Source organism: Sus scrofa, chromosome 18 (assembly GCF_000003025.6).
Source record: "Sus scrofa isolate TJ Tabasco breed Duroc chromosome 18, Sscrofa11.1, whole genome shotgun sequence".
NCBI lineage: Eukaryota > Metazoa > Chordata > Mammalia > Artiodactyla > Suidae > Sus > Sus scrofa.
In genome coordinates this window covers 48,991,194-49,018,877 of record NC_010460.4, presented here as the reverse complement: position 1 = coordinate 49,018,877, position 27,684 = coordinate 48,991,194, and the positions used below count along the sequence as shown (strand labels likewise).

Genomic DNA, 27,684 nt, shown 5'->3' with positions numbered 1-27,684 from the left:
TCTGAGGTCCACGCTCCCTGCACTTCCGGACAAGCTCAGAGCTGGTGGTCAGCACAAACCCACATCGACATTCCTGCGGGGACCCTGCAGCCCGGCCGCTGTGTGGACTGAGGGACCCGTGTGTCGGTGCCGAGGCCCCCACAATGCAGCCTGAGAGCCGGAACCAAAGCGGATTTCACAGGCCAGCCCTCCAGAAGCTGCAGCTGTGCTGGCAGCACAGGAACGCCTGTCCCTCCACGGGGGCTGGGGCACGGCGCTTCCAGGCAGACAGCAGGCCTGGGAGGAGAGGCAGAACGAAGCATTTGCACCACATGAGCCCGGTGCGGGCTCCCCAGGCGGGCTCCAGGCGGGCATCTGTCTGGTGACCCCCAAGGGGCAGCTGGGGGATGGGGGGTAGGGTCCCAGACTTGGGGGCACGTGACCTGAGGGCTTCCTGGTCCTGTCCAGCTGGGCTGCCCTGGGCAGGACCAGCGACCTCTCTGGGCTTCTGTTTCCTCCCATGGGATTATCTCGATGCCAAGAGGGGACCATTCAAGGGACCCTGCTTTGAAACTACAAAGTACAAGGTCAACGTACTTTGAATGTGTGGGGTCCAGAAAGCAAACGGCGGCCCCAGAGGTCAGGAGACAGCCCCCGATCCTGGCCAGCACTTCAGGGCTCAAACTCCCCCCACCCCCCGGCCCCCATACGTCCCCTCTCTTGTCTCTGAGCTGGGAACAGATATCTGGAACTCGCAGTCCACATGGGACTAAACGAGCGTGGAACGAAGTTACCCGGTCCAAGGCTGGGGCTCCTGGAACAGGGAAGAGCTGGGGTCTTTATCTTTGCAAGATTTTTTTTTTTTTTTTTTGGGCTTCTTGGGCTGCACTCACATCATGTGGGGAGGTTCCCAGGCTAGAGGTCCAATGGGAGCTGCAGCCACCAGCCTACACCACAGCCACAGCAACATGGGATCTGAACCGCATCTGCGACCTACACCACAGCTCACGGCAGCGCCGGATCCTTAACCCACTGAGCGAGGCCAGGGATCGAACACGCGTCCTCATGGATGCTAGACGGGTTCATTCACCACTGAGCCACGATGGGAACTCCAGGATCTATTTTTTAAATTGCCTTTCTAGGCATCCGGGGTGTGTGAAAAGATTCACAAAGACAAGTATTTATTCTCCATCTTCTAATGGGCCCACCCTGCAGGGAGTAATGTTCTAATAGAGAGAAGCCGGCCTCTGGAATAAAAGGGGTTTTCACATCAAATTAAACTCTCAGAGAGAGGGACAGGCAGGGACCAGAGGCCAGCAGGAAGGACTGAGAGAGAGAAGAAGGCAGCTGGGGGGCTCCCTCTGGCCTTTGAGTAAGTGACGAGGAGCAGAAGGGCAGGTGACAACTCGCCCTGGGCCCATAGGAAGCTCTGTCCACACACACACTGCACGGGCGGCCCGCACCGCTCGGCAGCTTGGACAGGAGCACGGTCCCACGTGATGGTGACCCCGAGATGACCTCAGGGATCTTCCTGGTGCCCTGGCCCCGTGCGGCCCCCTCACACAGTGACAGAGCCTGCTCTGTGAGCAGGCAGATGGCAGAGGGCGTGGCGAGTGACTTCTGCCCTGGCCTCCTGGGTCCTTCCCCACCAGCCCCAGGGGCCCAGGTACCAAGCTGTGAGGGCACCAAGGCAGCCCTGGGGAGGGGGTCCACATTCCCACAGCCAGCACCACCTTGCCAGCCATGTAGGAGGCCACCAGCCTCAGGAGAGCCTTCAGATGAGGCAGCTTCTTAAGCGACGCTGAGCCAGCACTGCCCAGCTGCGTGACTCCCCAGTTCCTGATCCACAGAAGCCGTGAGAACAGAAGCTACCGTCCCGGTGAGTCACTAACTTTGGGGTTAATTATGCAGCACCAGATAATTAATACAATAAACCAATTCGACCCAAAAAGGGGCTCCGGTCAGTGGAAGCATGGTGACAGCGGTGTGACATATTCACGGCAGATGGCCAGCTAGGAACCACCTGACAGGGAGAAGGAGTGCAGGGTGCCGGGCCCGGCTGCACCCTGCAGGCTGGGAGTCCTCGCTTTGCACCCGGCCTTTCCAACAGAGTATAAACACTGCCGGGGACCGTGTCCAGACCCAGTTTCCAATCCTGTAGTCTCCAGGAGCCAGGGCAGCCCCTGATGCAGATCCAGCATCCAAGGCCCCCAGCCTCCCTCCAGGGCTCAGCACCTCGTTCACCTCCTTGGCACCTCCTCAGCCCTGCTCTGCTGTCTGGGCCTGGAATTCTCTACAACACCCTTCCGTGTGGAACGGACTGGTTTCCTTCTTCGAGACTGGGGCGAGAGCCACCTCCTCCACCAGGGAGCCCTCCCTCCCTCCACCCTGCCCGGCTCAGGCAGGGCTCAGTGTCTGATGGGACTCCAGAAGTCCTGGCCGCCTTTCAGAGGGGTCTCTGTGCATCCACCTCGGCTGCCAGGCCAAGTTCATCCACAGAAGGTGCCAGCTTCCTAGACCAACGCCCTGAAAGGAGGAGCAGAGGCTAACAGAGCACCTGCCCACCCTGCAGCCTGCCCCAGGGGCAAAGCCCTCACTGCACAGGCACTGCCACATTGTCCCCACGCCCACGAAGGAGCTGCAGGTCCTCTCCTGACTCCTCACGGGACAGGAGCTCGTGGATGAGGCGTCATTCCGTGGACCACTGCAAACAGGCCGCATCTGTTCTGGGCCTGCTTTCAGAAGCAGTATCCCGCAGGACTGCACAGGCCAGGGGTCTCCTTACCCTACCGCCCCCCTGCAAGGCAGTCCCCAGGAAGCAGGAAGGGCTCAGAAAGCACCAGAACTTCCCCGACAGGGGGCATCCCCAAACCGCCCAAGCCCGAAAGGACCAAACGTAGCATTTACTTGGACCACAGCCTCGCAGCTACCCCTCCTCTCGGACGCCAAGACCAGCAGCTCATACTGCTGTTTCCTTCCCAGCTTTACTGAGATATCACTGACACACACAACTGTATGTATTTAAAGTACACAACGTGATGATTTGATATACATACGCATTGTGAAATGCTGACCACAACTGAGTCAACTAACACATCCATCACCTGACACAGGTACCATCTGTCTGTGTGTGTGTGTGTGTGTGTGTGTGTGTGCACGCGCGTATGTGTGTGTGTGGGGGGGTGAGAACACTTAAGAGCCGCTCTCTCGGCATCTCTCAAGTGTACGATACCCTAGTGTGGACTCGGTCACCACGCTGGGCATCACAGCCCCAGAACCAATTCATCGCATCCCCGCGAGCCGGTACCCTTTGAGCAACATCTCCCCGCCTGCCCAGCCCCCAGCCACTCTCCTCCTCTCTGTTTCTATGAGTTTGATTTTTCAGTTTTTAGTTTCCACATGTAAATGATATCAGACAGTATTCATCTTCCTCGGTTTGACTGATCGCACTCAGTGCTCGAGACTCATCCGTGTTGACAAAAGGCAGGATTTCCCACTAGGTTACATGTAAATAACACGCAGCCGTACAGCAGAAATCGGCAGAACCCTGAAAGTCAACCATACTTCAAACAATCGTTAAATAATGTGTCCTTGGGTACGTGTAGTGCGTTTCTCTCCCCAGCCATCCATCGATGGACCCTGGGCTTTTGTAAATATGCTGCTGTGAACATGGGCGTATAGACATCTCTTTAAGATTCTAACTTCCCTTCCCTCAGATAAATACACCCAGGAGTGGGACTGCTGGGTCACGGGGTAGTTCTGTTTGTTCACGTTTCGAGGTGCCTCTCCACTGCGGTCCTCAGTGGCTGAACCAGTTTACACTCCCAGCGACAGCACACGGGCCCCCTGTCCTGTCCATCCTCGCCAGCATCTGTTCTGGCTTGTCTTTTTGAGGACAGCCATTGTGACGGGGGTGCAGAGTTATCACGTGGTGGTTTCGAGTTGCGTGTCCCTCACGATTGGTGATGCTGGGCACCTCTGCATGTACCTTTGGGTCACTCGAGTGTCGTCTTTGGAAACTAAACTTTAAGAAACTACCATTTGAGTTTTGGTGTAATATCAAAAAGTCCACAATAATCTGAAGAGGCTATTAAGACATTTTCTTGTCCAAATACCTATCTGCATAGAGCTGGGTTTTCTTCAACCAAAATAACACATTTGTGACGGCTCATTTTATGTGCCAACTTCACTGTGCCACGAGATACCAAGATATTTGCTTCAACATTATTCTGGGTGTGTTGGGGAGGGAGTTTCTGCATGAGATTAATATTTGAACCTGTAGACGGACTGAAGCTGATTGACTGACCTCCCCAACATGGTAGACTTCACCCAATCCACCGAGCGCCTGGAGAGTGGAGGAGGAAAGAAGGCTTTCTCCCTGCCTGCCTGTCTTCCGGCTGGCACAATGGCCTTCTCCTGCTTTTGGACTAGGACTCAGACCAGAACGACACAATGGCCCTCCCGGGTCAACAGCTTGCCAGCTACAGATGGCACTCAGCCTCCATAACCACGTGCACCAGTTCCCTATAGGCAAGGTCTTTCTCTGAAGAACCCTAACTCATACCATGCTGAAAAAGACTGAATGCAGAAGCAGCTAGGAGGAGCCAGCCTATTAAGTCACATGTAACATACGCAATGCGTCTAAATATATACACACATAAAACAATGCCACTCTTACTGTATGTCATGAGAAGCGGGACAAAGGCATATCAAAGACTCCTTTCTGCCATGATGAAAGAAGTTACCGAAGCAATAAAGAAGAAAGAAATTATACCCGCAAATAAAATATTGACTAGCGATTGAAAAAGCATGATGTCTAAAAATCCCATATGTGACAACGCTTATAAAAGGCAAGGCGTAAAGACATAAAACTATGCACAGCGCAAAGCAAGTTCAGGAAAGCTAGACACGTGCAACGCCTTCACACGCGAGGGGTCAGCACAGGAGAAGGAGATCATACTTGGCTAAGAAAGGACGGGCCACCCAATAAATCACGCTGGGAAAACCGACTCACAAAAAATAACCCAAATAACAGGAATTCCAGATGAATCAACCATGAAATTGGATCAGAATTGGAAAAGCAGAAGGGAGCATTAGCAGGCGGGATTTTAAAACATCTTTCTTCAGCAAGGAACAAAGAAATTCAGTGAGATGATGGGTAGATTCAAAGAAGCTGTACCTTAAAACCTGCACATGACAAATATTTCACAAACAAAATAAGGCAAAAGCAACTTCCGGCAATGTTTGCAATATGAAATGGTAAGGAACTGACATGTCCGTAGGTCAGAATACATCAAAAAGTGGCAAAAAGTCTGCCTCACATGATGAATATTTATAAGGAACTGAATTCCTAGAAATCAAGAAGAAAATGTAATCTAATTTTATAAATGAGCTGGGGGCCGAAAGGCTAGTCTACTAAATGAATATTACAGACATCTTCTTCTGTCTCTGTTTAGATGCTCAGATGAACAAAAAGCGTAACAGAGGGAAATGCCACTTTTCATCCATCACCTTGCAAAAAAGAGATGCAGAGCAGCGGCAGGTGAGGGAGTGGGGTGGCGTGCAAGGCCAAGGCCCAGCGTCGGCTTCCTAAGCATTTCCCACCAGGAGCCCGTTCTCTCTCCATCTGGGAGCGGGGCGTGGCGAGTGCCCTTTGCATGAGTTTCGGGGAACTGACGACACACAGCATCCTGTCTCCAGTGTTGAGGTCCTTCAGGTCCGCCACACAACAGCTCCCTTGCCCCACAGGGGTTTCCAAAGTCGGGGGGAGGAAGCCCGGGTCCCGCTGCAGCAGCAACTGCCCCGAGCATCTGGCTCTGAAGCCAGCCTGTTCCACATTGTTCCACGTTGTCTTGGAACTGCGATGCTCCCCTGGGAATCCAGGCCACTGTCTTACAGGCTTGTCAGAGCCTTTCTCACAACACTGCACATATTTACCAAGTGAGAGAGGAGCCCTGGACGTCACCTCCGCTTCTCCTGCGTCTGCCCTCAAGCTCACCAGCTTTTCCACGTCCACAGTCACCAGCCACATGACACGGGGCACTGGATGCCCGCAGCAGAGGGTAGAAGACAGCGAGCTCCCCCCCAAGAGGACACAGCTCTCTCGTCTTTTTATTCTGGCTGGTGCTTAACTGAAGGGGGAAAAGTCATTATGGAATATTCCTCACCAAAGCCCCTCCATTCCATTTTAACCTCCAGCCTCGTTCTTGCTCCCTTCCTCAAACTTCACGCCTTCAGGCTCCTCCCTGCAGTCTGCAGCAATGCTCTGGTTTTTTTTGTCCATTCCAGTCTGTTCTCTCCTATTCCGTCATGAGATCCAAGCAAACCACCTCCCCACCAGGATCTCTTCTGCTTGGTCTAACCCTGCATCCTCTCTGGATCTACCTCCCACTCGGGGCCAAGTCCCCCAGAACTCAGAGCTCTCCACACTGAGGCAAAGAGCCTCACCCACTCAGGACCAGGACGCCAACACCACCCGCACCGGCGCCCTCCACGTGGGTGTGCAGGACTATGGATGGAAACCAGGCCACTGAAACCAGGGGAGGGATCTCAGTGGAACGGTGAGGACAGGTTACCTGCGGCGGAGCCTTAACTGGTGGCGAGGGCAGAGCAGGAGCCACACCACGCCGGTTCTGGGCAGCGGCAGGCAAACCAACCAGACACTCACTGCACCGCTCACTATCCACGTGTGGCCTTCCCTGCCATTCAGGTTGGAGAAGTGGGGGGGCTAAGGGAACCTCTAAGTGCAAACAACAGCTTCTTAAGTGGGCATTTTTTCCTTCTAAGTTGGCTGCATATGAAATTTGTGGCAAAATAGGTTAAAATGTGAAACAAAGGGACAGCAAAGCCAAGAATATGCTAGAAAAAGAACGGTCAAAATAGCAGCCAGAGGAGTTCCCGTCGTGGCTCAGTGGTTAAGGAATCCGACTAGGAACCATGAGGTTGCGGGTTCGGTCCCTGGCCTCGCTCAGTGGGTTAACGATCCGGCGTTGCCGTGAGCTGTGGTGTAGGTCACAGATGCGGCTCAGATCCCGCGTTGCTGTGGCTGTGGTGTAGACCGGCAGCTGCAGCTCTGATTCGACCCCTACCTGGGAACCTCCGTATGCCATGGGAGGGCCCAAGAAATGGTAAAAAGACAAAAAAAAAAAAAAAAAAAAGCAGCCAGAGTTACCAAAAAACGCACTTAACCCTTCTCCACCGTCACCGCCACCCTCTCCATCACTGGCGTCACCACATCGGCAGGCCTAACAACATCATAACGTCACTGTCACTGACCCTTCCAGATGCTTCCTCGAGCCGGTCAACAGGCTTTGTGCTCCTTGTGCTGTGATTCACAATGACTCTCAAAGAAAATTCAAGCCCAGAGGGAGAGCAGGAACCCAGCGGCCTGCCTCCACCGCCCAGGCTCCCCGCCTCGCACCCTGCTGCCTCTCCAGAAACGAGCCAAAGCAAGCGCCCTCCCGCCCAGACCGCACAGAGCTCGTGTGGGACCCCTGAGGCCACGGGTACTGCCCACAGGCAGCACATCCTGCAAGCGCATCCTGCAAATGTCTACGACACGCACAGAAATAAAAAGGAGAGAAAAACCACTACATTGTCTGGGTTTTCGTGGTCTCAGTAGCACCTGCTGTAAAGAGCAGAGATTCTAGAGATGAACTATTCTACAAGCCATGTGTCAAGGTCACAAAACTGAGGGCCTAGAGCGGGCCCTGTCTGGAGCCACAGCTTCTTCTGCAGGAACCAACCACTGACTGTCAGGCCCCGTCTACACCCGCAAGGACTCTGCCAGGCGCTCAATCTAGCGGCACCTTTGCATCCTGCGCTGCCTCTCTACAGCTATGTGGGAGGGACAGGGGCCAGGTCCTCAGAAAGTTCAGAACCGCGGCTAAGATGGAGGCAGCCACGCAGCAACAGCACACAGAAAAACCCGACTCTTGTGTTTTTATCCCACTTGGATGGTCACTTCCGCAGGCCTTTTTTCCCTCGACAAGGTCAGAGAGCATGTCAAGTCTGTAGTAACAGATGATGGCATCTTTGAGAGGCAGGTGTCACAATCACCCTGGGACAAGCCCTTGGATCTGGCGCACACATCGATGTATTTTAATTTAAGAAGATAATGATCCAAAGACTCCAGTCTCTTCCTCTTCAAAAAAGCTTCTCTGTGGTCTACTGACACCATGCAACACACTTAGGTACCTAAAGTGGTCATTTCTGGAGTATGCTGCGAAATTTTGACATGCCACCATCTGGGGGAGTTCTAGAAAACCTTTTTCTGGAGAGACGTCAGCAGACACATCACGATCAGGTGAGGCAGGCACGTCCCCAGCCCCTGGGGGCACCCGTGCGTGAGGGACAGCACCTGCCACGTGGTGAGCGCGCCCTGTGCTGCACCTGGCCATCAGGAGGCCATGCCTCCAAGGACCCCCACGCCCCGCCCTGGAATCCGCGTCTCGGCCCCAGCGGGCAGGGGTCCGGGGCCTCGTTCCTCCCGGACCTGCTCCTTGTTACCTCTCCCAGGAGCACAGCTCTCCCGGACCCACGCCCAGGCTGCTTCGATGGAGGACGTGATGGGCTGGGCGGCTTCCCAGATGAGCCCGGGATGAAGGTGGCCTCTGCCAGCCAGGCTCCCGGCCACCACCCAGGCCTGAGGGCCCTGCAGGCAGAGTCCACACGTGGCTGGGGGGCTCAGAGCAGAGGACCACGGAGACAGCAGGAGAGGCCAGGCAGGAATGAGGGTCACGGCGCAGGCTGGAACGGGGGGCATCAGAGAGGAGCCGCCAGGCCCCATGCCCAGGGTCATGGGCCACCCTCCCTGGAGGAGCTGCTCGGAAGCTCTCTGACCTGGAGGGCGCAGGCAGAGTCGCCCAGGGTGCCCTTGGCAGAACCAGGACTCGTGCCCAACCCCGGATCCCCTTCTACTGCCTCCAAACCACGCAAACCACCCCAGCCAAGCACCAGGGTGACATACAGGGACAGGCATCTCGGGGCCACCACGTGTGTGTCCTGGCTTTCCCGCAAAGAGGCAGTGGCAGAGCGTCCCAACTGGGGCAGTGAGATGTGGAGGGTGGACCCCACCTGTAGGAGACAGCGCCCACAGGACGGCCGTCAGCCAACGATTCTCTCCCAGGAAAAAAAGTAAGGAGTCCGAAAGGTGATCTCACTGGGCTAGAAAGTGCCAGAAAACAGAACCTCACAGGGAGTTCCTAGTGTGGCACAGCGGAAACAAATCTGACTGGGAACCATGAAGTTGCAGGTTCAATCCCTGGCCCCACTCAGTGGGTTAAGGGTCCGGCGTTGCCGTGAGCTGTGGTATAGGTCGCAGATGCGGCTTGGATCCTGAGTTGCTGTGGCTGTGGTACAGGCCAGCGGCTGTAGCTCTGATTCGACCCCTAGCCTGGGAACTTCCATATGCTGCAGGTGAAGCCTAGAAAGGAAAACAAAAAACAAACAAACAAAAAAAAACAGGAGCTCACAGCAATTCTCAGAGTGAGAGCCAAACAGGTCACAGAGGGCAGTGTTGCACAAGGCTGGCCTGTTGCCGCCCCCCATCCCTCCGTACTGGGCACGCCTGGGCCCCAGGGAGCCTCAGGCAGCAGAGCACACGGTGCGAGTCTGAGATCTCACTGCCTCCCCCACCGCAGAGATTTTTAAAAAGGACCTTTGGGGAGTTCCCGTCGTGGCGCAGTGGTTAACAAATCCGACTAAGAACCATGAGGTTGCGGGTTCAGTCCCTGCCCTTGCTCAGTGGGTTAAGGATCCGGCGTTGCCGTGAGCTGTGGTGTAGGTTGCAGACGCGGCTCGGATCTCGCGTTGCTGTGGCTCTGGCGTAGGCCGGTGGCTACAGCTCCGATTCGACCCCTAGCCTGGGAACCTCCATATGCCGAGGGAGCGGCCCAAGAAATAGCAACAACAACAACAACAACAACAACAAAAAGACAAAAGACAAAAAAAATAAAAATAAAAAAAAATAAAAAGGACCTTTGGGGTCACTCCTTAGCTCAGGCTCAGTTGTACAGAAAGAAAGAAAGTGACTTTTCAAAGCGACGATCTGTTGCAACCAGGCCCTTATTAAATGTCCATGGGAAACGGAGCCCTTTGCCCAGGAAGCCAACCACCCTGGCCCGTGCTCAGGACCTGCTCACGTGGACAGCAGCCAGCCCAGGACACTGGAATCCCCCGCGCGTGTTCCACTGGGGACACTGAGGGAAAATAATCACCACAGCAGCGGCGAAGCTAAGTGCCAGCAAGCGGGCTAGGCGCTCAGCGGCGTCTCTCGCAGGCCTCGCCCAGCCGGCCAGAGAACGGATGCGCCCGGGCCTGAGAGCAGGGGGCTCAGCCCCGATCAGCATCAGAGCCGGTACACAGACCCAAGGGCTACCTGGGCCACCAGCCTGTGCTCCCAGCCCAGACCTGTCTCGGTCACACCCTCCACTGTGTTTTCATGTGTGTGTCTGTGAGCATGCGTGTGTGTGCATGCAGGTGTCCGTGTGTGTGTTTGCACATGCACTTGCACATGTGTGTGCATGCATATGTACACACCTGCTGTTGCGGGGAGGGCACTGGGAGGGGGAGGCTGGCATTGTCATGTTCCATGCACACACCCACAGGTGACTCCCCAGCACCCCCCTTCTAAGTGCAGAGGAACCTCCAGGCCCCAGGGCATTCAGGTGACAAGGTGAGAGGGGCCGTGAGCTCTGAGAAGCAGGGCACCAGCCTGGAAATAGAGACTCCTGGAGGGTCCGGTAGGGAGGGGACTTCTGGCGCCCCCAAGAGGCAGTAGCGGGGGAAGGAGAGGAGGGAGCTGGGGAGATGCCTGGCTCAGGGCACAGTCGGCACTGACTGCGAAGGGGCCCTTCAGAGGAGGGGACCGCACCAGCCTCCCGCCTGCCCTCGGGCCCCACTGAGGTCTGACCATCACGACGTCCATCCAGGCCATCCGACCCCAAGGCAGCCGTCAGGGGCCCTGCGCCAGGGCACGGCCACAGGGAAGAGGCGGGCAGAGAGGCCCACCAGCCAGACCCTAGAAACGTGCTACGGGGGAAACCCTAAACCACCAATGAGAAGAAGCCCCGGAGTAGCCCTAAGCCTTCTCCGAGCCCCCAACCCACCTCTGCACTGTGACGCAGACCCACGACCACCAGCCCCCATCCTAGGTTCCAAGGGAAACAAGAGCCTCTTCCTCCCGGCTCCAATGTACAGATGTGCTGACGTTAAAGCACCAAAAATAGCAAGCTGGAGCTCCCACAGTGGCACAGGGGGTTAAGAACCCACCTGCAGCCACTCAGGTGGCTACAGAGGAGGAATTCCACCCCCAGCCCAACGCAGTGGGTTAAAGGATCCAGCATTGCCGCAGGGGACGCTCGGATGCCATCCCTGGCCCAGAAACTTCCATATGCCACGGATGCGGCCATACAAAATAAAAAAAAAAAAACAGCAAGTTGCATTGATTACCTGAGGATTAAGCACTAAATACTGAAGCTGGTGGCTTTGTTTACAGACAGGAGCGATGCCTGACGACAGGCTGGAAGGGCAGGGGTACAAGGAACCCTGACTCATAGAGAGAGAAGAAAAATTTCATCTGTCAACGCTGCCACGAGATCAGAAAGTAAAAGAGAATAAACCGGAGCTACTGACACCCCAGGACAGACGGAAAATGAGTCAGGAACCCCTTGCTGCTGCTCCCTCGCCCGTTCGACTAGCTTTGCTCTTTCTGGAATGATCTCTCAGGAGCACCTATCTGTGCGGGTAGGGCAGTCCCAGTCTAGCGACGGTCGGTCGGGGTAAAGTCAGGCTAACAGGGGGAATTCCACGACTTAGTAACTTCTGGAAACTCCCCAAGAGAAGGGTTCATTTTGGTTTTTCGTTTGCTTTGATTTCATCAGCATGAGAACGGTAAATGAAGACTCACCTCCATCATTGCACAACTACAAATGTAATAAAATTCATGGAGCAATTTAAAAAAAAAAAAAAAAAAAAAAAAGGACTCACCTCGGCATGACAGCCCTCGACCGTCGATAATCTGTTTGCAAACCCCGCAGACTCTGGCTTTTTTAAAGGTCTTGTTCTTAAAACTGTGCAGACTCGTCGTGAGTTCTTCCGGCTGGAAAAGGAAAAGGACAAAGGCTCAGCGCTTCCATTCGGTCCACCTGCTCTTCCTTTTTCCGGCGGAGTTGGGGAAGCACCGCAACAGGAACCTGACCAGGCGACCAGAGGAGAACAAAACACCACCCTGCCAAGGCCGGGATCGGGGGCGGGGGGCTCGGGTACCCGAGGGAGGCCCCCAGGCGCCCAGCTTGTAATCCAGGGGGCGAAGGGCAGCCAGGCCTCCGTGACGACGTGCTGCGCTTCCAGACTGTCGCTTACAACCATCCCTTCTGTGACACGCACCCCCACCCCGTGCCCCCGCCCCATCTCCCCCACCCTGTGCCCCCCATCCCCCTTCTTCACACTTTTTCCTCCGGAAGAAACAATTATAAACAACACGATGGTGCTCAGAGGCGGCCGACTGGCCTTTCTGGCCCCTTAGTCCCTCTGAACAGATATACGGAAGGGCGAGTGGTCACCAGTCCGGGGTGACAAGAGAGGCAGTTCCTTCTTAAACCTGGTAGAGCATCGGATCCATTTCACACACTGGCACTGGGAGGAGACGAAACAGTCAGCCACCAAACCCAAGTCTGCTGTGCCAAGGCGCACAGCTGCATCGGAGGAGCTTATAAAAATTCAATCTGCCTTAGAAACCAAACACCAGCCATACTGCCATTAGCTGATGGGTGACAGTGCGCTCATTCTGTGATGACTGGTACGCCATGCATGCACAAGGCCACTGCTCACCCCCAGAGAGTTACAATTCCCCAAGGAGATGGAATGTTACCCAGAACAGGAGACAAACGGCACTTCGGAAAATAGTTTGACAATTTTTTTGTACAGATTTTTAAACCTACACCCATGCTATGACCCAGCAATTCCTCTCTCACAGACACTGAAAAAGAAATATGGGAGTTCCCACTGTGGCTCAGCAGTAATGAACCTGACTAGTATCCATGAGGACTCGGGTTGGATTCCTGGCCCTACTCAGTGGGTTAAGGATACAGCATTGCCAAGAGTTATGGTGTAGGTCACAGATGTGGCTCAGATCTGTGGCAGAGGCTGGCATCTGCAGCTCTGATTTGACCTGGGAACTGCCATATGCCATGGGTGTGGCCCTAAAAAGACAAAATAAAATAAATTTAAAAATAGATAAATAAGGAGTTCCTGTCATGGCGCAGTGGTTAACGAATCTGACTGGGAACCATGAGGTTGTGAGTTCAATCCCTGGCCTTGCTCAGAGGGTTAAGGACCCAGCATTGCCGTGAGCTGTGGTGTAGGTTGCAGATGCAGCTAGGATCCCACATTGCTGTGGCTCTGGCGTAAGCCAGTGGCTACAGCTCCGATTAGACCCCTAGCCTGGGAACCTCCATATGCCGAGGGAGCAGCCCTAGAAAAGGCACAAAGACCAAAAAAAAAAAAAAAAAAAGATAAATAAGAAACATGGCCACAAAGACACCTGCAAAAATCATCAAAGCCACCGTATTTAAAAATGCCCCCAACAAGAGGTAACCCAAATGCCCATCAAAAGGAGCCTGGATAAACAAACCACAGAAGTCATAAAATGGAATGCTTTTCGGGTGTACACAAGAGCAAGTTACTAGTCCATGTAGAACATGTAGCATCGTGGGTGCACATCAAAGGCATTATTTTGCTGAATGAAAGACATCCGACTCAAGAGCACACAGAATGATTTGCTTTACTGGATGTTCATGAACAAGCAAACAAACCTATCTAGAAACTCAGAGGCAGGAAAAAATGAGGTGAGCGCTATAATGGCACCAAATTCCTACCTGGAGAAAGTTTCTGGGATGCAGAGAAGGAAGGGGGAACCAGTGCACAACATGGGTTGAAGCAAAGGAATGAAAAGTTTAGGCAGAATAAGCCAGCAAGAGGTTACTTGCCTGAGCAGCAGGGAACAGATAGCTGCGCAGAACCCAGGATCTGTGGAAGGGCTCAGCACAGTCCTGAGGGGGGTGTGTGTGGGTGTGTGTGTGTGTGTGTGTGTGTGTGTGGGTGTGTGTGCATGCACATGTGCTTGAGGAAGCTACCTAAGGGGGAGGAAAGAACCACCAGAGAGGATTAGCGGAAACAGAGCTCAGGGCTCCCACAGACCTGGGAAGGGTGCCTCTTCCCACACACAGACCAGAAAACCTCAAGATGCAGGGAGTATGAGCACAGAAGACACAGAAGCACCTTGCCTCAATCATGGGAAATGATTAACTCTAACCTGAGCACTGCTCCCGTTCTGCCTGGCCTATCTAGAAGGGATTATACCACCTCCAAGTAATTTAGTTGCATTCCAGAACAAAGCCCAAGAACATCTGGGGAAAAAAGAAACAAAGCCCAAGAATATCTGAGGAACAAAAAAATATCCAGCACCCTAATAAGGTGAAATTCACCTTGTCTGCTATCCAATCAACAAATTATCTGGTATACAATCAAAAAGCAGGAGGCGTACAAGGCCAGAGGAATACACAATCCACAGTGAGAATAATAAATTAATTAAAAATGGCCCTGAACTGACAAGAATAGGCAAACAAGATACTAAGAGAAGAATTATAACTGGATTTCATTTGTTCAAGAAGGTAAGTAGGGATGGAAAGGTATAAAAAGATGCAAACCAGACATCTATACAAGAAATGTAAAATCTGAAATAAAAAAATACACTGGATGCAATTACTGGCAGATTAGACACTGCAGTAGAACAGATGAATGAACTTGAAGATATCACCATAGAAACTTCCCAAAATAAAGGACAGAAAGAGAAAAGACCATCTAAGTAAATTAGGAAATAAACAGAGCATCAGTAAGCAGCCTCTGAAGGAGGACGAGTGGATGGAGGGATATTTGAAGAAATAACAGCTGAAGCTTTTCCAAAATAGGAAGAAGACTATAAAATCACAAGCCTGGGAAACTCAACAAACCTCAAGCATAACAAATGTGATAAACTATACCAAAATGCAAGATAATCACATTGCTCAAATCCAATCACAAACAAACCCATATACAAAACAGAAACAGACTCACAGACTAGAAAACAAACTTATGGTTGTCAAAGGAGAAAGGGACGGGGGATAAATTAGGAGTTGGGGATTAAGATATACACACTACTATACATAAAACTGATAAGCAACAAAGATTTACACTATAGCACAGGGAACTATACTCCATACCTTATAATAACCTATAATGGAAAATAATCTGAAAAAACAATATATATAAAGAGGAAAAGAACACATTATATTCAAGAGACCAACCATTAGCATAACAGCAGATTTCTTATTCAAAAAAAAGAAAAGTTAAGGAAGAAAGAGAAAAAACAGTGCAACAAGATAAAATACTGAGGAAAAAAAATGCCAATCTAAAATTCTGCACCCAGTAAAATATATTTCAAAAATGAAAGCAAATTAAAAATTTCTTAAGATATATAAAAGCTGGAGTTCCCTTTGTGGCTCAGCGGTTAACAAACCCGACTAGGATCCATGAGGATATGGGTTCGATCCCTGGCCTTGCTCAGTGGGTTGAGGATCCAGCGTTGCTGTGAGCTGCAGTGCAGTTAACAGACACGGCTTGGATCCCATGTTGCTGTGGCTGTGGTGTAAGCTGGCAGCTGAAACTCCAATTTGACCCCTAGCCTAGGAATTTTCTCACATGCCGCAAGCGTGGCCCTAGGAGGAAAAAAAAAAAAAAAAAAAAGGCAAAAAAAAGGAGAAAGAGATATATAAAAAATCACCAGCGGACACATACTACAAAGCATGTTAAAGGTAGTCTGGTCAAAAGAAAAATGTTATCAGATGGAAATATGGCTTCACACAAAAGAATAAAGAGCACTACAAGGGGTAATTACATGGACAAATATATAAGATTTTTACTTATTTAAAATGAACCAAAAGATAATTAACTGTTTAAAAAAAACTAATGATGATGTAATGTGAGGTTTAACATAAGTAGAAGTGGAATTTATGATAAAAGATACAAAGCTCAGGAAAGGAGAAACGGCAGTATTCTATCGCAAGGCTCTCATGAAGTCCCGTACAAAAAAACCAAGCCTGTCAATACCTTGATCTTGGACTTCCAGAACTGCTTTTAAGCCACCAGCCTATGGTATGTTGTTATGGCAGCCCTAGCAAACTAATATACCCTTTCTCAATAATTAATCATTAGGAGTTCCCGTCGTGGCGCAGTGGTTAACGAATCCGACTAGGAACCATGAGGTTGCGGGTTCGGTCCCTGCCCTTGCTCAGTGGGTTGACGATCCGGCGTTGCCGTGAGCTGTGGTGTGGGTTGCAGACGCGGCTCAGATCCTGCTTTGCTGTGGCTCTGGTGTAGGCCAGTGGCTACAGCTCCGATTGGACCCCTAGCCTGGGAACCTCCATATGCCGCGGGAGCGGCCCAAGAAATAGCAAAAAGACAAAAAAAAAAAAAATTAATCATTATTTTTATCAATAATAATTGATAATATTGCATAAGATAAGCATGGCTATATAAGCCTTAAAGAATGTTATGAAAAACTTGACCTAATTGCTATCTTTAGCACATCTGACCTAACAGAAGCAGAATATACATTCTTTTCAAACGCATATGGAATATTTACCAAGGTAGACTATATTCTGGGGCATTACACAGGTGTAAATAAATTTAAAAGCACTCAAGTCATACTAAATATATTCTCTGACTACACTGGGATTAAAGTAGGGATCAGAAACAGAATGATCTCTATAAAATCCCCAAATATTTGGAAACCAAACAACACATTTCTAAATAGGGTGACACATCATGGCAAACTGGGTTTCTCCCAGGAATACAGGTTGGTTGATTTTATGTTCAAGTATCAATCAGCAAAAATAAAAAATTTTAAAAAAGAAACTTGCACAATCTTTCAATTGATGCAAAAAAAAAAAAAAACCCTCATAAAATCTAACATCCATTTCCTGATTTAATTTTTTTAATTTTAAATTTAAAAAAACTCAAATAGGAATAAAAAGAGACTTCCTCAACTTCATAAAACTGTCTGTGTAAAACCTACAGCAAATGTCATATGTAATGATGAAAGACTGAATGCCTTCCCTTCAGGATGTGAGACAAGACAAGGATTTCCTCAATCAATATTTCTATGTAGGCTTGTCCTCGAGGTTCTAATTAGTGCAATCAGGCAAGAAAAATAAATAAAAGGTATCCAGGTTAGAAAGGAGAAAGTTAAACTATCTTTAGTCACTGATGACATCATTGCCTATGTAGAAAAAGCTGATGGAATCAACAAAAAAGCTCTAGGACAAGTGAGTTTATCAAAGTTGAAGGATACAAGATCAATGAATGTACAAACTGATTGTACTTCTACATACCAGCCATAAACATCCAGAAATTGAAATTCAAAAAATATTACCACTTACATTAGAATCAAAAATATGAAATATTTAAGGATAAATCTGACAAAATTGTGACAGACTTATAAACTAAAAACTGTAAAACACTGTGGAAAGAAATTAAAGAAAATATAGGGAAACTGAATTTCTTCTATAATTAAAGAAATTATAGAAAACAGATGGAGAGATATACCATGTTCATGGATCAGACAACACAATATAATTAAGATGCAGTTCTTCCCATAAAATCTATAGATTCAACATAATCCCCATCAAAATCCCAGCAGGCTTCTTCCATAATTGGCAAATTGATTCCAAACTTCATATTTAAATTGCAAAGCACTTAGAATTGCCAAAACAACTTTGAATATTGTTCCTATTTAAGTGTACAATTTGATAAGTTTTCTATTATATTTTGAAAAGGCGTTTTCAGTATAAAAACACTGAGTTTCAAAGATAGAATACTCTTGGGATTCTCTATCATTAAAAAATATGAGGTGCTAAACGAACACTTTGGAGTCTAATTTTCTTTTTTCTTTTTTTTTTTTTTTTGTGTCTTTTGGCTTTTTGTTGTTGTTGTTGTTGTTGCTGCTATTTCTTGGGCCGCTCCCGCGGCATTTGGAGGTTCCCAGGCTAGGGGTTGAATCGGAGCTGTAGCCACCGGCCTACGCCAGAGCCACAGCAACGCGGGATCCGAGCCGGGTCTGCAACCTACACCACAGCTCACGGCAACGCCGGATCGTTAACCCACTGAGCAAGGGCAGGGACCGAACCCGCAACCTCATGGTTCCTAGTCGGATTCGTTAACCACTGCGCCACGACGGGAACTCCTGGAGTCTAATTTTCAACAAAGCATATGCTCCTCTGAAACTGATCAAAGGAAGACCAATACTCAGCACACAGACCGAAACTCCTCATCCCTTGACCAATGCAGACACAACGAATCAATCATGGCTAATGTCCCCAGTTGACTTTACAAGCCTTCTCAATGGAGAACCCCAGGTGCCACTACCAATGGGCTGGAACTGGCAGAGGGCTCCTTCAGACATGCCATTGCCACTCCACCTTTAAAGCACTCTCTGACCATCCCCAAACGTTCCTCCACTATTCAAGCTGGAATGCTGGGAACTTACAGTTTTCTGCTGCGACCATTTCTCATCCCACACCCCCGCCCCCCAAGTCCTTCTGACCACTTCCGGTTCCTCAGAAGCCCTCCAGCAGAGCCATCAGTCACGCATTCCCTGGTGTCAGCTGGCAAGTCTGTCAAATGAGGGAACGTTTCCTGCACCAGGGGGAAAACTTCTCACTTCTTCTGCCGCCTGGGTTACAAGCTCTGTGACCCTGGATAAGTCATACCCCCTTTCCATGGGAAAGGGGACCCTCCCCCATCCTGCCTACGAACACTGTAAATAAACAAGTGCTGTGGCAGGTACCACTTATAAGCACTGGGATTCTATGGGAATCACTGGGCCAGCGTTTGCAAATCAGCTCCACCTAGGCTCCACCCTATAACAAATAAAATAGATTGTCTGGTGGGGGGGGGGGGGGCAGAATGCAAATTTTTCCAAAGCTCCCCCAGGGATTCTAATTCGTAGCTGAAATTGAGGCCACCACTATGTAATGGACTACACATATACTGTGAGGTGCTGTCCTACATACACTCAAGGCGCTGTTATTCTGTGTTTGTTTCTGTTTTGTTTTGTTTTTTTCACAGACTACTTTTCGACAGCAGAGCTGTTGTACTAGAAGCCTGCAAACAGGGACAACGGTGCTGTTATGACGACGCTCACAACATCAGTAGGGCCCTTCTAGGCCGTAACCACGACCATCACTGTTCTACGAACAGGAATGCTGGGACGCAGGCCCAAGACCACAGAGCCAGAGGATAAGGGATATGGCCTCAGACCCAGTCTCCACCCCAGCCTCAAGTTCAGACAGGAGTATGTATTCAAGTAGCTGACAAACACAGCCCTCTGTAGTAATCCCCCAGTTGGCACATGCTTCCCCCCTCATATTTCAGTTATTTGTCTCTACGCCTCTCCTGTGTAATTCCCTTGAGACAGGACACCAGGCTCTTAACCATTTGTCCTCCGAGGCCCTGCACAGCGCCTGGCACACAGTGAACTGAGGACGCTCAATTAGCATTTGTTGCCTGAATGAACTGGCTGTAGTCTGTGGGCCAACGGGGGATACTATGACCTTTTATTCCCTACAAATACCTTTATTACAACCAGGGAGAAAGAGGCACTGTGTTCCCGTGGCTTTCTTGCCAGGCTGGGCCACAGCTAGAAGCCTGGAGAGGAAGGAAAGAGCAAAGGTGCTGTGAGGAGGCTGAGGCCATTTCAATGGCTGGATGGCAGAGGAATTCATTGCAGATAGTGTAGTAACATCTGCTCACGCTTCATCTGTACATAACATCTCCATTGTGCAATGAGCCTAGACGGGATTAGACTGCCTTTGTTTTCACCTGATACTGTGCTTTCATTTCTCCCACAGAGGCGGGGCCACTGCGTGCCGGGGGAAGGGGAGGGAGGCCGAAATGCTGAAGCATTTAGCAGGCTCAGTTCAGGAATCTAAATTGCATTTAATTGTTAGGAGCAGACAGTTAGAAGCATTGAGAGCAAGGCTGCCCGTTCCACAAGGACTCCCTGAGGGGCGGAGGGTAATTAGTGCTGGTCGTGATGGTGAGGTCTCTTTTCAGAAAGAAACGTCTGCAAAATTGAGCAAGGAAGCGCTCCACAGGAGTGCAGAAGGGGGACCCTTGGCTCTGCCCTGCGGGAATGCAAAATCTCACCGACCCCACCCTCCACCAGGTTCTCTGGGCTAAGGCTGCGATAGCAAAACAGTTACTGCACAAAGGCTGCATCAGCACAATGCAAGCTACCTTCTCTTTTCAGGCCAGAGGATTTAGGCGTGTGTTTTCCTACCTGGGGAAACGTTCAGCAGCATCCTAGGGAGGCAGACACTGAGCAAAGACACCCAGCAACTTGACTCTGGAGTGTCTTAAACCCCACGAAAACTTCCTGCATCAGCAAAGTGGACCCCAAACCGCTGGGGTCATCCTGCTCAGAGCCTGAGAACCCCCATACAGGGGACAGCCATTGCATACCACACACTGTCCCCAACTTCCCAGCAATAGCATTTGACTGTTAAACTACAAATCGGAACGGAGCACAGCTCAAAGTGATGGGAGGTTGCTGACCTTCTGACGACTTCTCAGTCCTCAGAACCTTACCTAAGTTTCTGGGAAAACAAAAGCCATAAATAAATGAGTTTACTCCGAGAAAGGACTGCTGAATCTACTGGCCAGCAGCCTCCTGCATCTGCTCTGTTTAATTCAAACGCCATGGAGGACGGTTCCAGGACCACAGATTCTAAGAGCCGTGTTGACCTTGCACTTCTGCAACAATGGCAGCACCTCCCCACATCCACACGGAGCTCCGCACCCTTTTCTTTTGCAAGAAACGCAGGCTGCGACGCGAGTCCTCGAAATGGCCCATGTCCCACTTCTGTGCCGGGAAAGGAGTCCAAAGAAGAGGGAGTCGAAATAGAACATGAAGCTTGAACTGTCACCCACTCCATGTGGGCGCACCAGGGCGCCACCTCCCACCAGGCAAAGCCCTGCTTTCCCCCTCTCCTGAGCACGTAACACGTGCACACACAGGGACACGCGGGCACAGACCAGGACACGCGCGCTCGTGAACATGAGGGCACCCATGGGCATGCGCAGAAACAAGAGCACACGCGTGAACGTGCACGCACAGACAAGGGTGCATGGGCATCCGTACACACTTGCACACCGGCGCGCAGACCGCGTCCTCAGGCGCACACTGGCACGCGCGCGCACCGGCCCGAAGCGCCCCCCTCTCCCGGTTCCAGCGTCCCGCGCCCCTTCTCCACTCACCTGGCGCCGGTGCCGGCGAGCCCGCGCTCCCCGCGCGCACCCTCCAGGCGGCCCCGGGGTCAGCGCGCGCAGCCGCATGGCCTCCGGCGCCCGCGCGTTGAGCCGGACCAGGGCCAGGCTTGGAAGGCCCAGGCCGGCACGGACCCTCCCCCGAGACGGTGCCAGGCAGGGATGCCTCCTGGGCCCCTGCGTCTGGGAGTCCCAGGGAAAGTTCCACCCCGGGAGCCCCGAAAAGACGCGGCCGCCACCTCCAAGTCCACTCTGCCGTCAGAAGTCAGATGCCTGGAACAAAAGCCAGACGAGTGAGCGCAGGGTCCCCCGGCGCCCCTCCATCTGACATGAATTAGCTCTCCCTCCCCCGCCCCAGACCGCAGCTCCAGAGAGGAGGCAAAAGGCTTCTCAGCCAAACCCAGGAAAAGTGGAAAAGAAACGCCTCCTAGGGCCGGGGTGGGGGGGGGGGGGCAAACCTACAGCCGCCCTCCGCCCTCCCACTGGATCGCCGCCGCCTTTGGCTGGAGTACAGCTTGACTAGGATTTCAGACCTCTCCAAGAATGCGGACCCAGGGGCTTAAAAGCAAAATCCAGAGGCTCTTTGGTTTTTCAGGATTTTCGATCGTGTCCAGTAAACCTGCATTCGGAATGGTCGGTGTCACTGGTAAACGACCTTGCTAGCCAGCAGCAGCTTTGGAGTGGAAAGAAGGAAAACTAATGCAGAATGGCTTTTTTTTTTTCCAATTTGCCTCTTCGACTACGAAAAACAAGGGGCAGCCTTGCCAGAGAGGGATGAGAGCCAGGCGGAGGTTCCAGTAGACTCAGAAATGATTGTGGGACTTCCATACCTGGGGGTCCAGGACCCCGCACACCCCTCCCACACACACCCCCTTACCATCCAGAGTGCCAGACAGCTCCCGGCAAATCACATGCCCGTTTTCCTCTGTGGCTCTGTGGTTATGGAAGGAAACTTACAACCTGTCTTTAACTTTTTTGAAGGAGATGAAGGTGACTGAGGTGATGGGACAAGGTGTCACAGGAAGAGGACGCCAGACACCGGGAAAGTGGAAGGGTCCCTTAGCCAGAAGGACAGCCCCCCTCCGGGGGGGGGGGGAGTGATCCACAGAAAAGGGCCCTTTTCCCACGCCTGTCAGGCCCCCTCAGGACTGAGTTGTCATGCTGGGCCCGTAGAGCCATGGATCTTAGCTTTCTACCATGAGAAGCTCCGGCAGCCCGCTCCTGGGAGAGGCTGCGCCCCACAGAGGCCCCCACCCACCCCCGCTCCTCCTTGCACAGAAGCACGTGGCCTAGGGAGCTGGATGTCCTCAGGCCAACCAGCTCACGGTGTGCCCAGAGCAGCACCGAACGCCCTGGTGACTTGACCTGCCTCCATGCCCAGTGCAGGGTGCGGGTCTCATGACCTGCCTTGCATCTAAAGCTCTGACTACAGATCTTCAACTCTGCTTGCAACTCCCAAGGTCTTAGTGCTGGAGAGCGGTCTGGGTGGGCTAGGCCTGGGCTTTTATGGTTAACACATGTGCGAATTCCAGCCATAGATTCAAAGGCCGGCATTAACCTCTCCGGTTCTGGCACCGAACACCCATCCTTCCATTTCTGAGGTTGCAACAGCAAAGCTGCTCTTCAACTTTCAACCAGAAAAAAAAAAAAAAAAAAAAGAGGAACATGCCATTCTGGCTTCTGATTCCTCACCAGGCAGCCACCCATCCATGCGCATTTTCCTCATCCTTCAAATGAGATTCTTATTCATCTGTCTCTGTAGTCATTCATTGATTCGGTCGCTAATTCGTTTTCTAAATGCATTCATCACTATTCACCCTTTCTCTAGAGAGTTTAAACTTCAGTTTTGCAGGCATCTCTCGGTCCTATTTCTTCACACACATCCCTCACCCCCAAGTGACTGCAGGAGTCCTAAGAACACACCTGTAGGGGATTCATTGCTGAGTCCTCAACGTCTAACACAAGACAAGGCACAAAGCAGTGTCTACAAGCCGAGCTAGAAGCACACTGTTCTGCTGTCCTCGGGCACAGCGTGCAAACACTTTTTCCAGAAGTCCGTTGGATCTATTCCCACTCCCACCCAGGAACAGCAGAAGGAACGTGAATCTCAGCAACGAGGTGGTCCCCAACATGATAAAGCCCCATGAACTCGAGGACTGGGCTTCGCACTCTGTGGGGCCCCTGGAGACCATACAGTGCTCCTGTGCCCACAGCTCCCAGCTTGGAAGACAAATGGGGGCTTCAGGGGGACACCTGAATCTCCTCTTACTTGATTAAAAGATGCACCATTCAGGAAATTCCCACACATCCTTACTAATAATAAGTCACATGCCTGGGATACACCTCACAGGTGATGACCCCAAACCAGGTTGTCACAACTGGGTCAGCGTCAGGGATCACAGACACAGCCTCTCGGCTCAAGCCCAGAGCACCACAGCCCAAGGGAACGTCCCCAAACACAGAAGTGGGGCCCCTGCCGGGACTCCCCACTTTGCCAGCTGGCCCACCTCCAGCCCCTTCTCCCTCCATAGCCCCCCAGCCCTGCTCATCCCCAGGCTCCTCTGGGTCAGCACCACTGGGAGGCAAGCTGAAGCATGAGCATTTGGGGCCGGATCAGCTGGGGGACCCCAGAGGAACCCAGAAACCAGGGCGGGCACGGAGCCAGCTACTCCAGCCTCGCCAGACTCGCTTCACAGCTGCGCTGCCAGCCTAGCCTGCCCCTCATAGGGCAACGATCCCACCTGCTCCTTGCTGGCCCGACCGCCTACCTCTGACTTCTGGCTACTACAGAGTCTGCAGCAACAAAAGGGGGCTCTTCTTGCACAGGATGGACTTCAGGGGGCCTGGGGCCAGACTGTGAGGCCTCAGGGCTGCAGTACCAACCCAGCCTGGACTGGGGACTCGGGCCGGGCCATCCAAGAAGTCAGACCTGACTGCAGTGGAGGCTGCTGCCACATGTCTCCTCACTCACACACTCATATCCATCCAGGAACGTCACTGAGCAGCCTGTGCATCTGGCATTACAGGGAGCACAGTGCAGAAATGTCTGCATGTGGTGTGAGGAGGGGGCGCCCTGTCCTCTCCTGGGACGTCGGGGGAAAAGAGCGACAGGTGGACTGAGACCTGGAGGAGAGGTGGGCATTTTCGAGACAGGAAAAGAGCCAAGGCGTTCCCCGTTGTGGCTCAGCAGTAACGAACGCAACTAGTATCCTTGGGAATGCGGGTTCGACCCCTGGCCTTGCTCAGTGGGATCCAGCATTGCATGAGCTGTGGTGTAGGTCATGGATGAGGCTTGGATCCCGTGTTGCTGTGGCTATGACACAGGCTGGCAGCTGCAGCTCCAACTTGACCTCGGAACTTCCATATACCGAAGGTGAGGCCTTAAAAAGACAAAAGAAGAAGAAGATGAGAGCCAGGAGACCCAGCATAGTGCACAGGGTAGGGCGCTGGGGCAAACTGAAGCTCAGCACGCATTAGGGCGTGGACAGCAGGCAGGTGCAGGCCGTGTCCAAAGAGTGCGCACGGTGGCGGGGGGGGCGGTGAGCAAGCCAGGGCTGGACCGAGGTCCAGGGGAACCCGAGCGGTGAGAGGGAAGCATGTCCTGGGGAGCACCTGGCAGAAAGGCAGAAAATTGCCGTCATCGCTATGCTGCGGGACTGGAATGGGATCCTGGTGTAACACACGGTTTCAACGGACACAGACATCGACAGAAATGAAAGCTGAGGCACCTGTGCACACACGCGCACACGCACGCAGCCATACACACCCGTGCATATACACTCTCCCTACACTCCCCAGCTCTGTCCACAGGGAGGGCCTGAGGCAGCCCCCAGTGGTAGTGGTTACACCCAGCACCCAGTCCTCGGTTTTAAAAGACAATTTCCCAGAAAGAAAAAAAAAAAATGGGCTCCTTAGAGACATGGCTAATTTCAGATTTGAGTCAGGGACAGCACAGATGAACTGCAATTTTTTTTTTTTCTTGGTTTTGCCCAAAGGTAAAGGGATGCTCCCAGAATGACCAGGCTACCACACAGGGGCACTGAGTCTGGGCTGCAGAGGCGGCCCCCGGCCAAACCTGGGGACATTGAAATAAACAGTGATAATACCAGACTATAACCCGTTGAATTACATAGGAATCCATGAGTGCATGAGTCCTACTGATAGACATAAATTAATAAAAGAACACACGGAAGATGCAGATGCCTGCAGGGTCTCAAGGCACCCTCCCTCACCTGACGGACCGGGTGGGGAGGCGGCAGGAGAGGAGCTCCTGTAAATAGGACGGAGGGGTTGGGTATAGAGAGAGTAAAGGATTTAGCCTCCACTTGCCATGGAAACTTGAAGCGAACATAACCCACCATTCCGCCCCTGTCACTCTCTGGAGAAGAGCCACATCATCTCAAAAATACCACCCCTAATTTGTTATAAAGAGGAACCTTGAGCCGAGACCAGGGGGCCATGGCCTTTGACAGACCTGTCCGCCTAGAGAGCATGGCTCTGTAGCTGAGTGTAGCTGAGTGTGCTCACACGGAGGCACAGCCTGAACATGCTCTTGACCAGGTATGACCAGATGTGAGTGAGGGGCATGGGGGCCCAAATCGGAGGTCCCCGGAAGCCAAGCCTGGAGGGCCTGTCTGCCGGCAGGTGCACCCAGCACCAGCGTCTGCGGGGGGGTCACCCGACTCTCTGGGCAAATGACTCCCATCTTCACCCCTCCATCCTCATCACACCTAAGACCCACCACAGGCCAGTCACACTCATCCGTGGCTCTGGGACGCCAGTGCCAACCAAGGGGGTCCCAGGAGCCACCTAAAGCACTTGCAAAAGTACATTGCCTCCCTACTCAGCCATAAAAAAACCCACAAAATAACACCATTTGCAGCCACATGGATGGAACTAGAGAGTCTCATACTAAGTGGAAATAAGTCAGAAAGAGAAAGACCCATATCCTATGCTGTCACTTACATGTGGAATCTAATAGGTAGCACAGTGGCCCTGTCTACAGAAAAGAAACAAACTCATGGACTCGGAGAACAGACTTGTGGTTGCCAAGGGGGAGGGGAGGGGAGGGGATGGACTGGGAGTTTGGGGTTCGTCGAGGCGAACTCTTGCATTTGGAGTGGATAAGCAATGAGATCCTGCTGTACAGCACAGGGGACTAAAGCTAGTCACTGTGATGGAACATAGTGGAAGATAACTATGTGTGTATGTACATCTGGGTCAGGCTGCCGTACAGCAGAATTGACAGAACAATGTACATCAACTATAACAGAAAAAATAAAAACCTAAAAAAAAAAAAAAAAGCACATTGCCTCTGATAACAAGAAAAGACTCTTGCTTGAATTTAAGGAGCTTCTGATAGCAGTAAGCTGCTGCCAGCTCTCCTGCAGAAACCTCCAGGCCTGGCCTTCTCTCCTTGTCCAAAGGCAGGGACACCAGCCGTGCTGGCCACTGGAGGCCCAGGTACCATCTCCAGATACTGGCCCCGCACCTGGACCCCGGGGCAAACCCTTGCTGGCCAGCCCTCCTTCCTCTTCCCTACCCACCCCCAGCCAGCTTCTGCCCCAGCCCACACCTGGCGGGGCAGCAGGACACAGCGGGCCTCAGAGGCCCTGCCAGTCCTTCCTGACGACCCCCAGGAGCCTGTGAGTCCGTCTCGCCAGTGGCAGCACAGTCTATTCCTGGGACAATGAGGGGGTGGAAGACGGGGCCTGGGACCCAAGGGACACTGGGTCCCCAGGGATGTGTGGGGACCCCAAAGACTGGAGAGAGCCAGGGAGTGTAGGCCCGTCACGTAACCCGGGGACATCCCGGGGACAAGGGTCAGAGGAAAGGCGCTGCGTGTTTAGCGCCTGACCCTAGAAGGAGGACAAACGGCAGGTACGACCTCCTCCTAGAGGAGGCAGGACAGTAGGGCCGGGCTCCCACTCCAGGCTTGGTCTTCTGCACGCCTCCGGTTCTCCGCAAAGTCTCTGTAAATCCACCTCAATGAACCTGTGATGAACCAGGAGCCTCCTGGCCCCCCAAGAGGTCGTCTCCTCCAGCCGGTTTCACCAAATGGTTTTAGCCAGAGTTCAAGGGGACTCCCGTCCTGAGCTCACTGCCCACCGCCCACAACCGGCCCCATGGGGTGTGCGCACCAGCCAGGGACTCGGACCCTTGCGTGCATCAAGCTCGGGGCTTCCTTTAAGGACGAGGTGGTAACATCTGCCCCCCTCAGCATGACGCTTTGCCCCGATGCTGGGACAGTGAACCCCGCTTCTCATTTCTCCTCCACTCCCCGCCTTCGTGCCTTCACGTCTTTCCTTCCCCAGCCTTTGAAAAGCACAAAACGTGGAGTTT

At 52.1% G+C, this 27,684-nt stretch overlaps 1 protein-coding gene across 6 annotated transcripts in view; it reads right to left on the bottom strand.

Annotated features, from left to right (window-relative positions):
• Nucleotides 1-27,684, bottom strand: part of TNS3 (tensin 3) — a 231,497-nt gene that overhangs the window by 173,557 nt on the left and 30,256 nt on the right. For 4 of the 6 annotated variants that reach the window (XM_021079356.1, XM_021079358.1, XM_021079357.1 and 1 more), the window contains exon 2: nt 11,968-12,079. Coding sequence is in view for 2 of the 6 variants with exons in the window: in XM_021079352.1 (XP_020935011.1) it covers nt 11,968-12,079; nt 21,334-21,411 (190 nt within the window). In the remaining 4 variants the exon portion in view is untranslated. Of the gene's footprint in view, nt 1-11,967; nt 12,080-21,333; nt 21,731-27,684 lie in introns of those variants that run through there. The other 2 variants (XM_021079352.1, XM_021079353.1) reach the window with 1 other exon arrangement.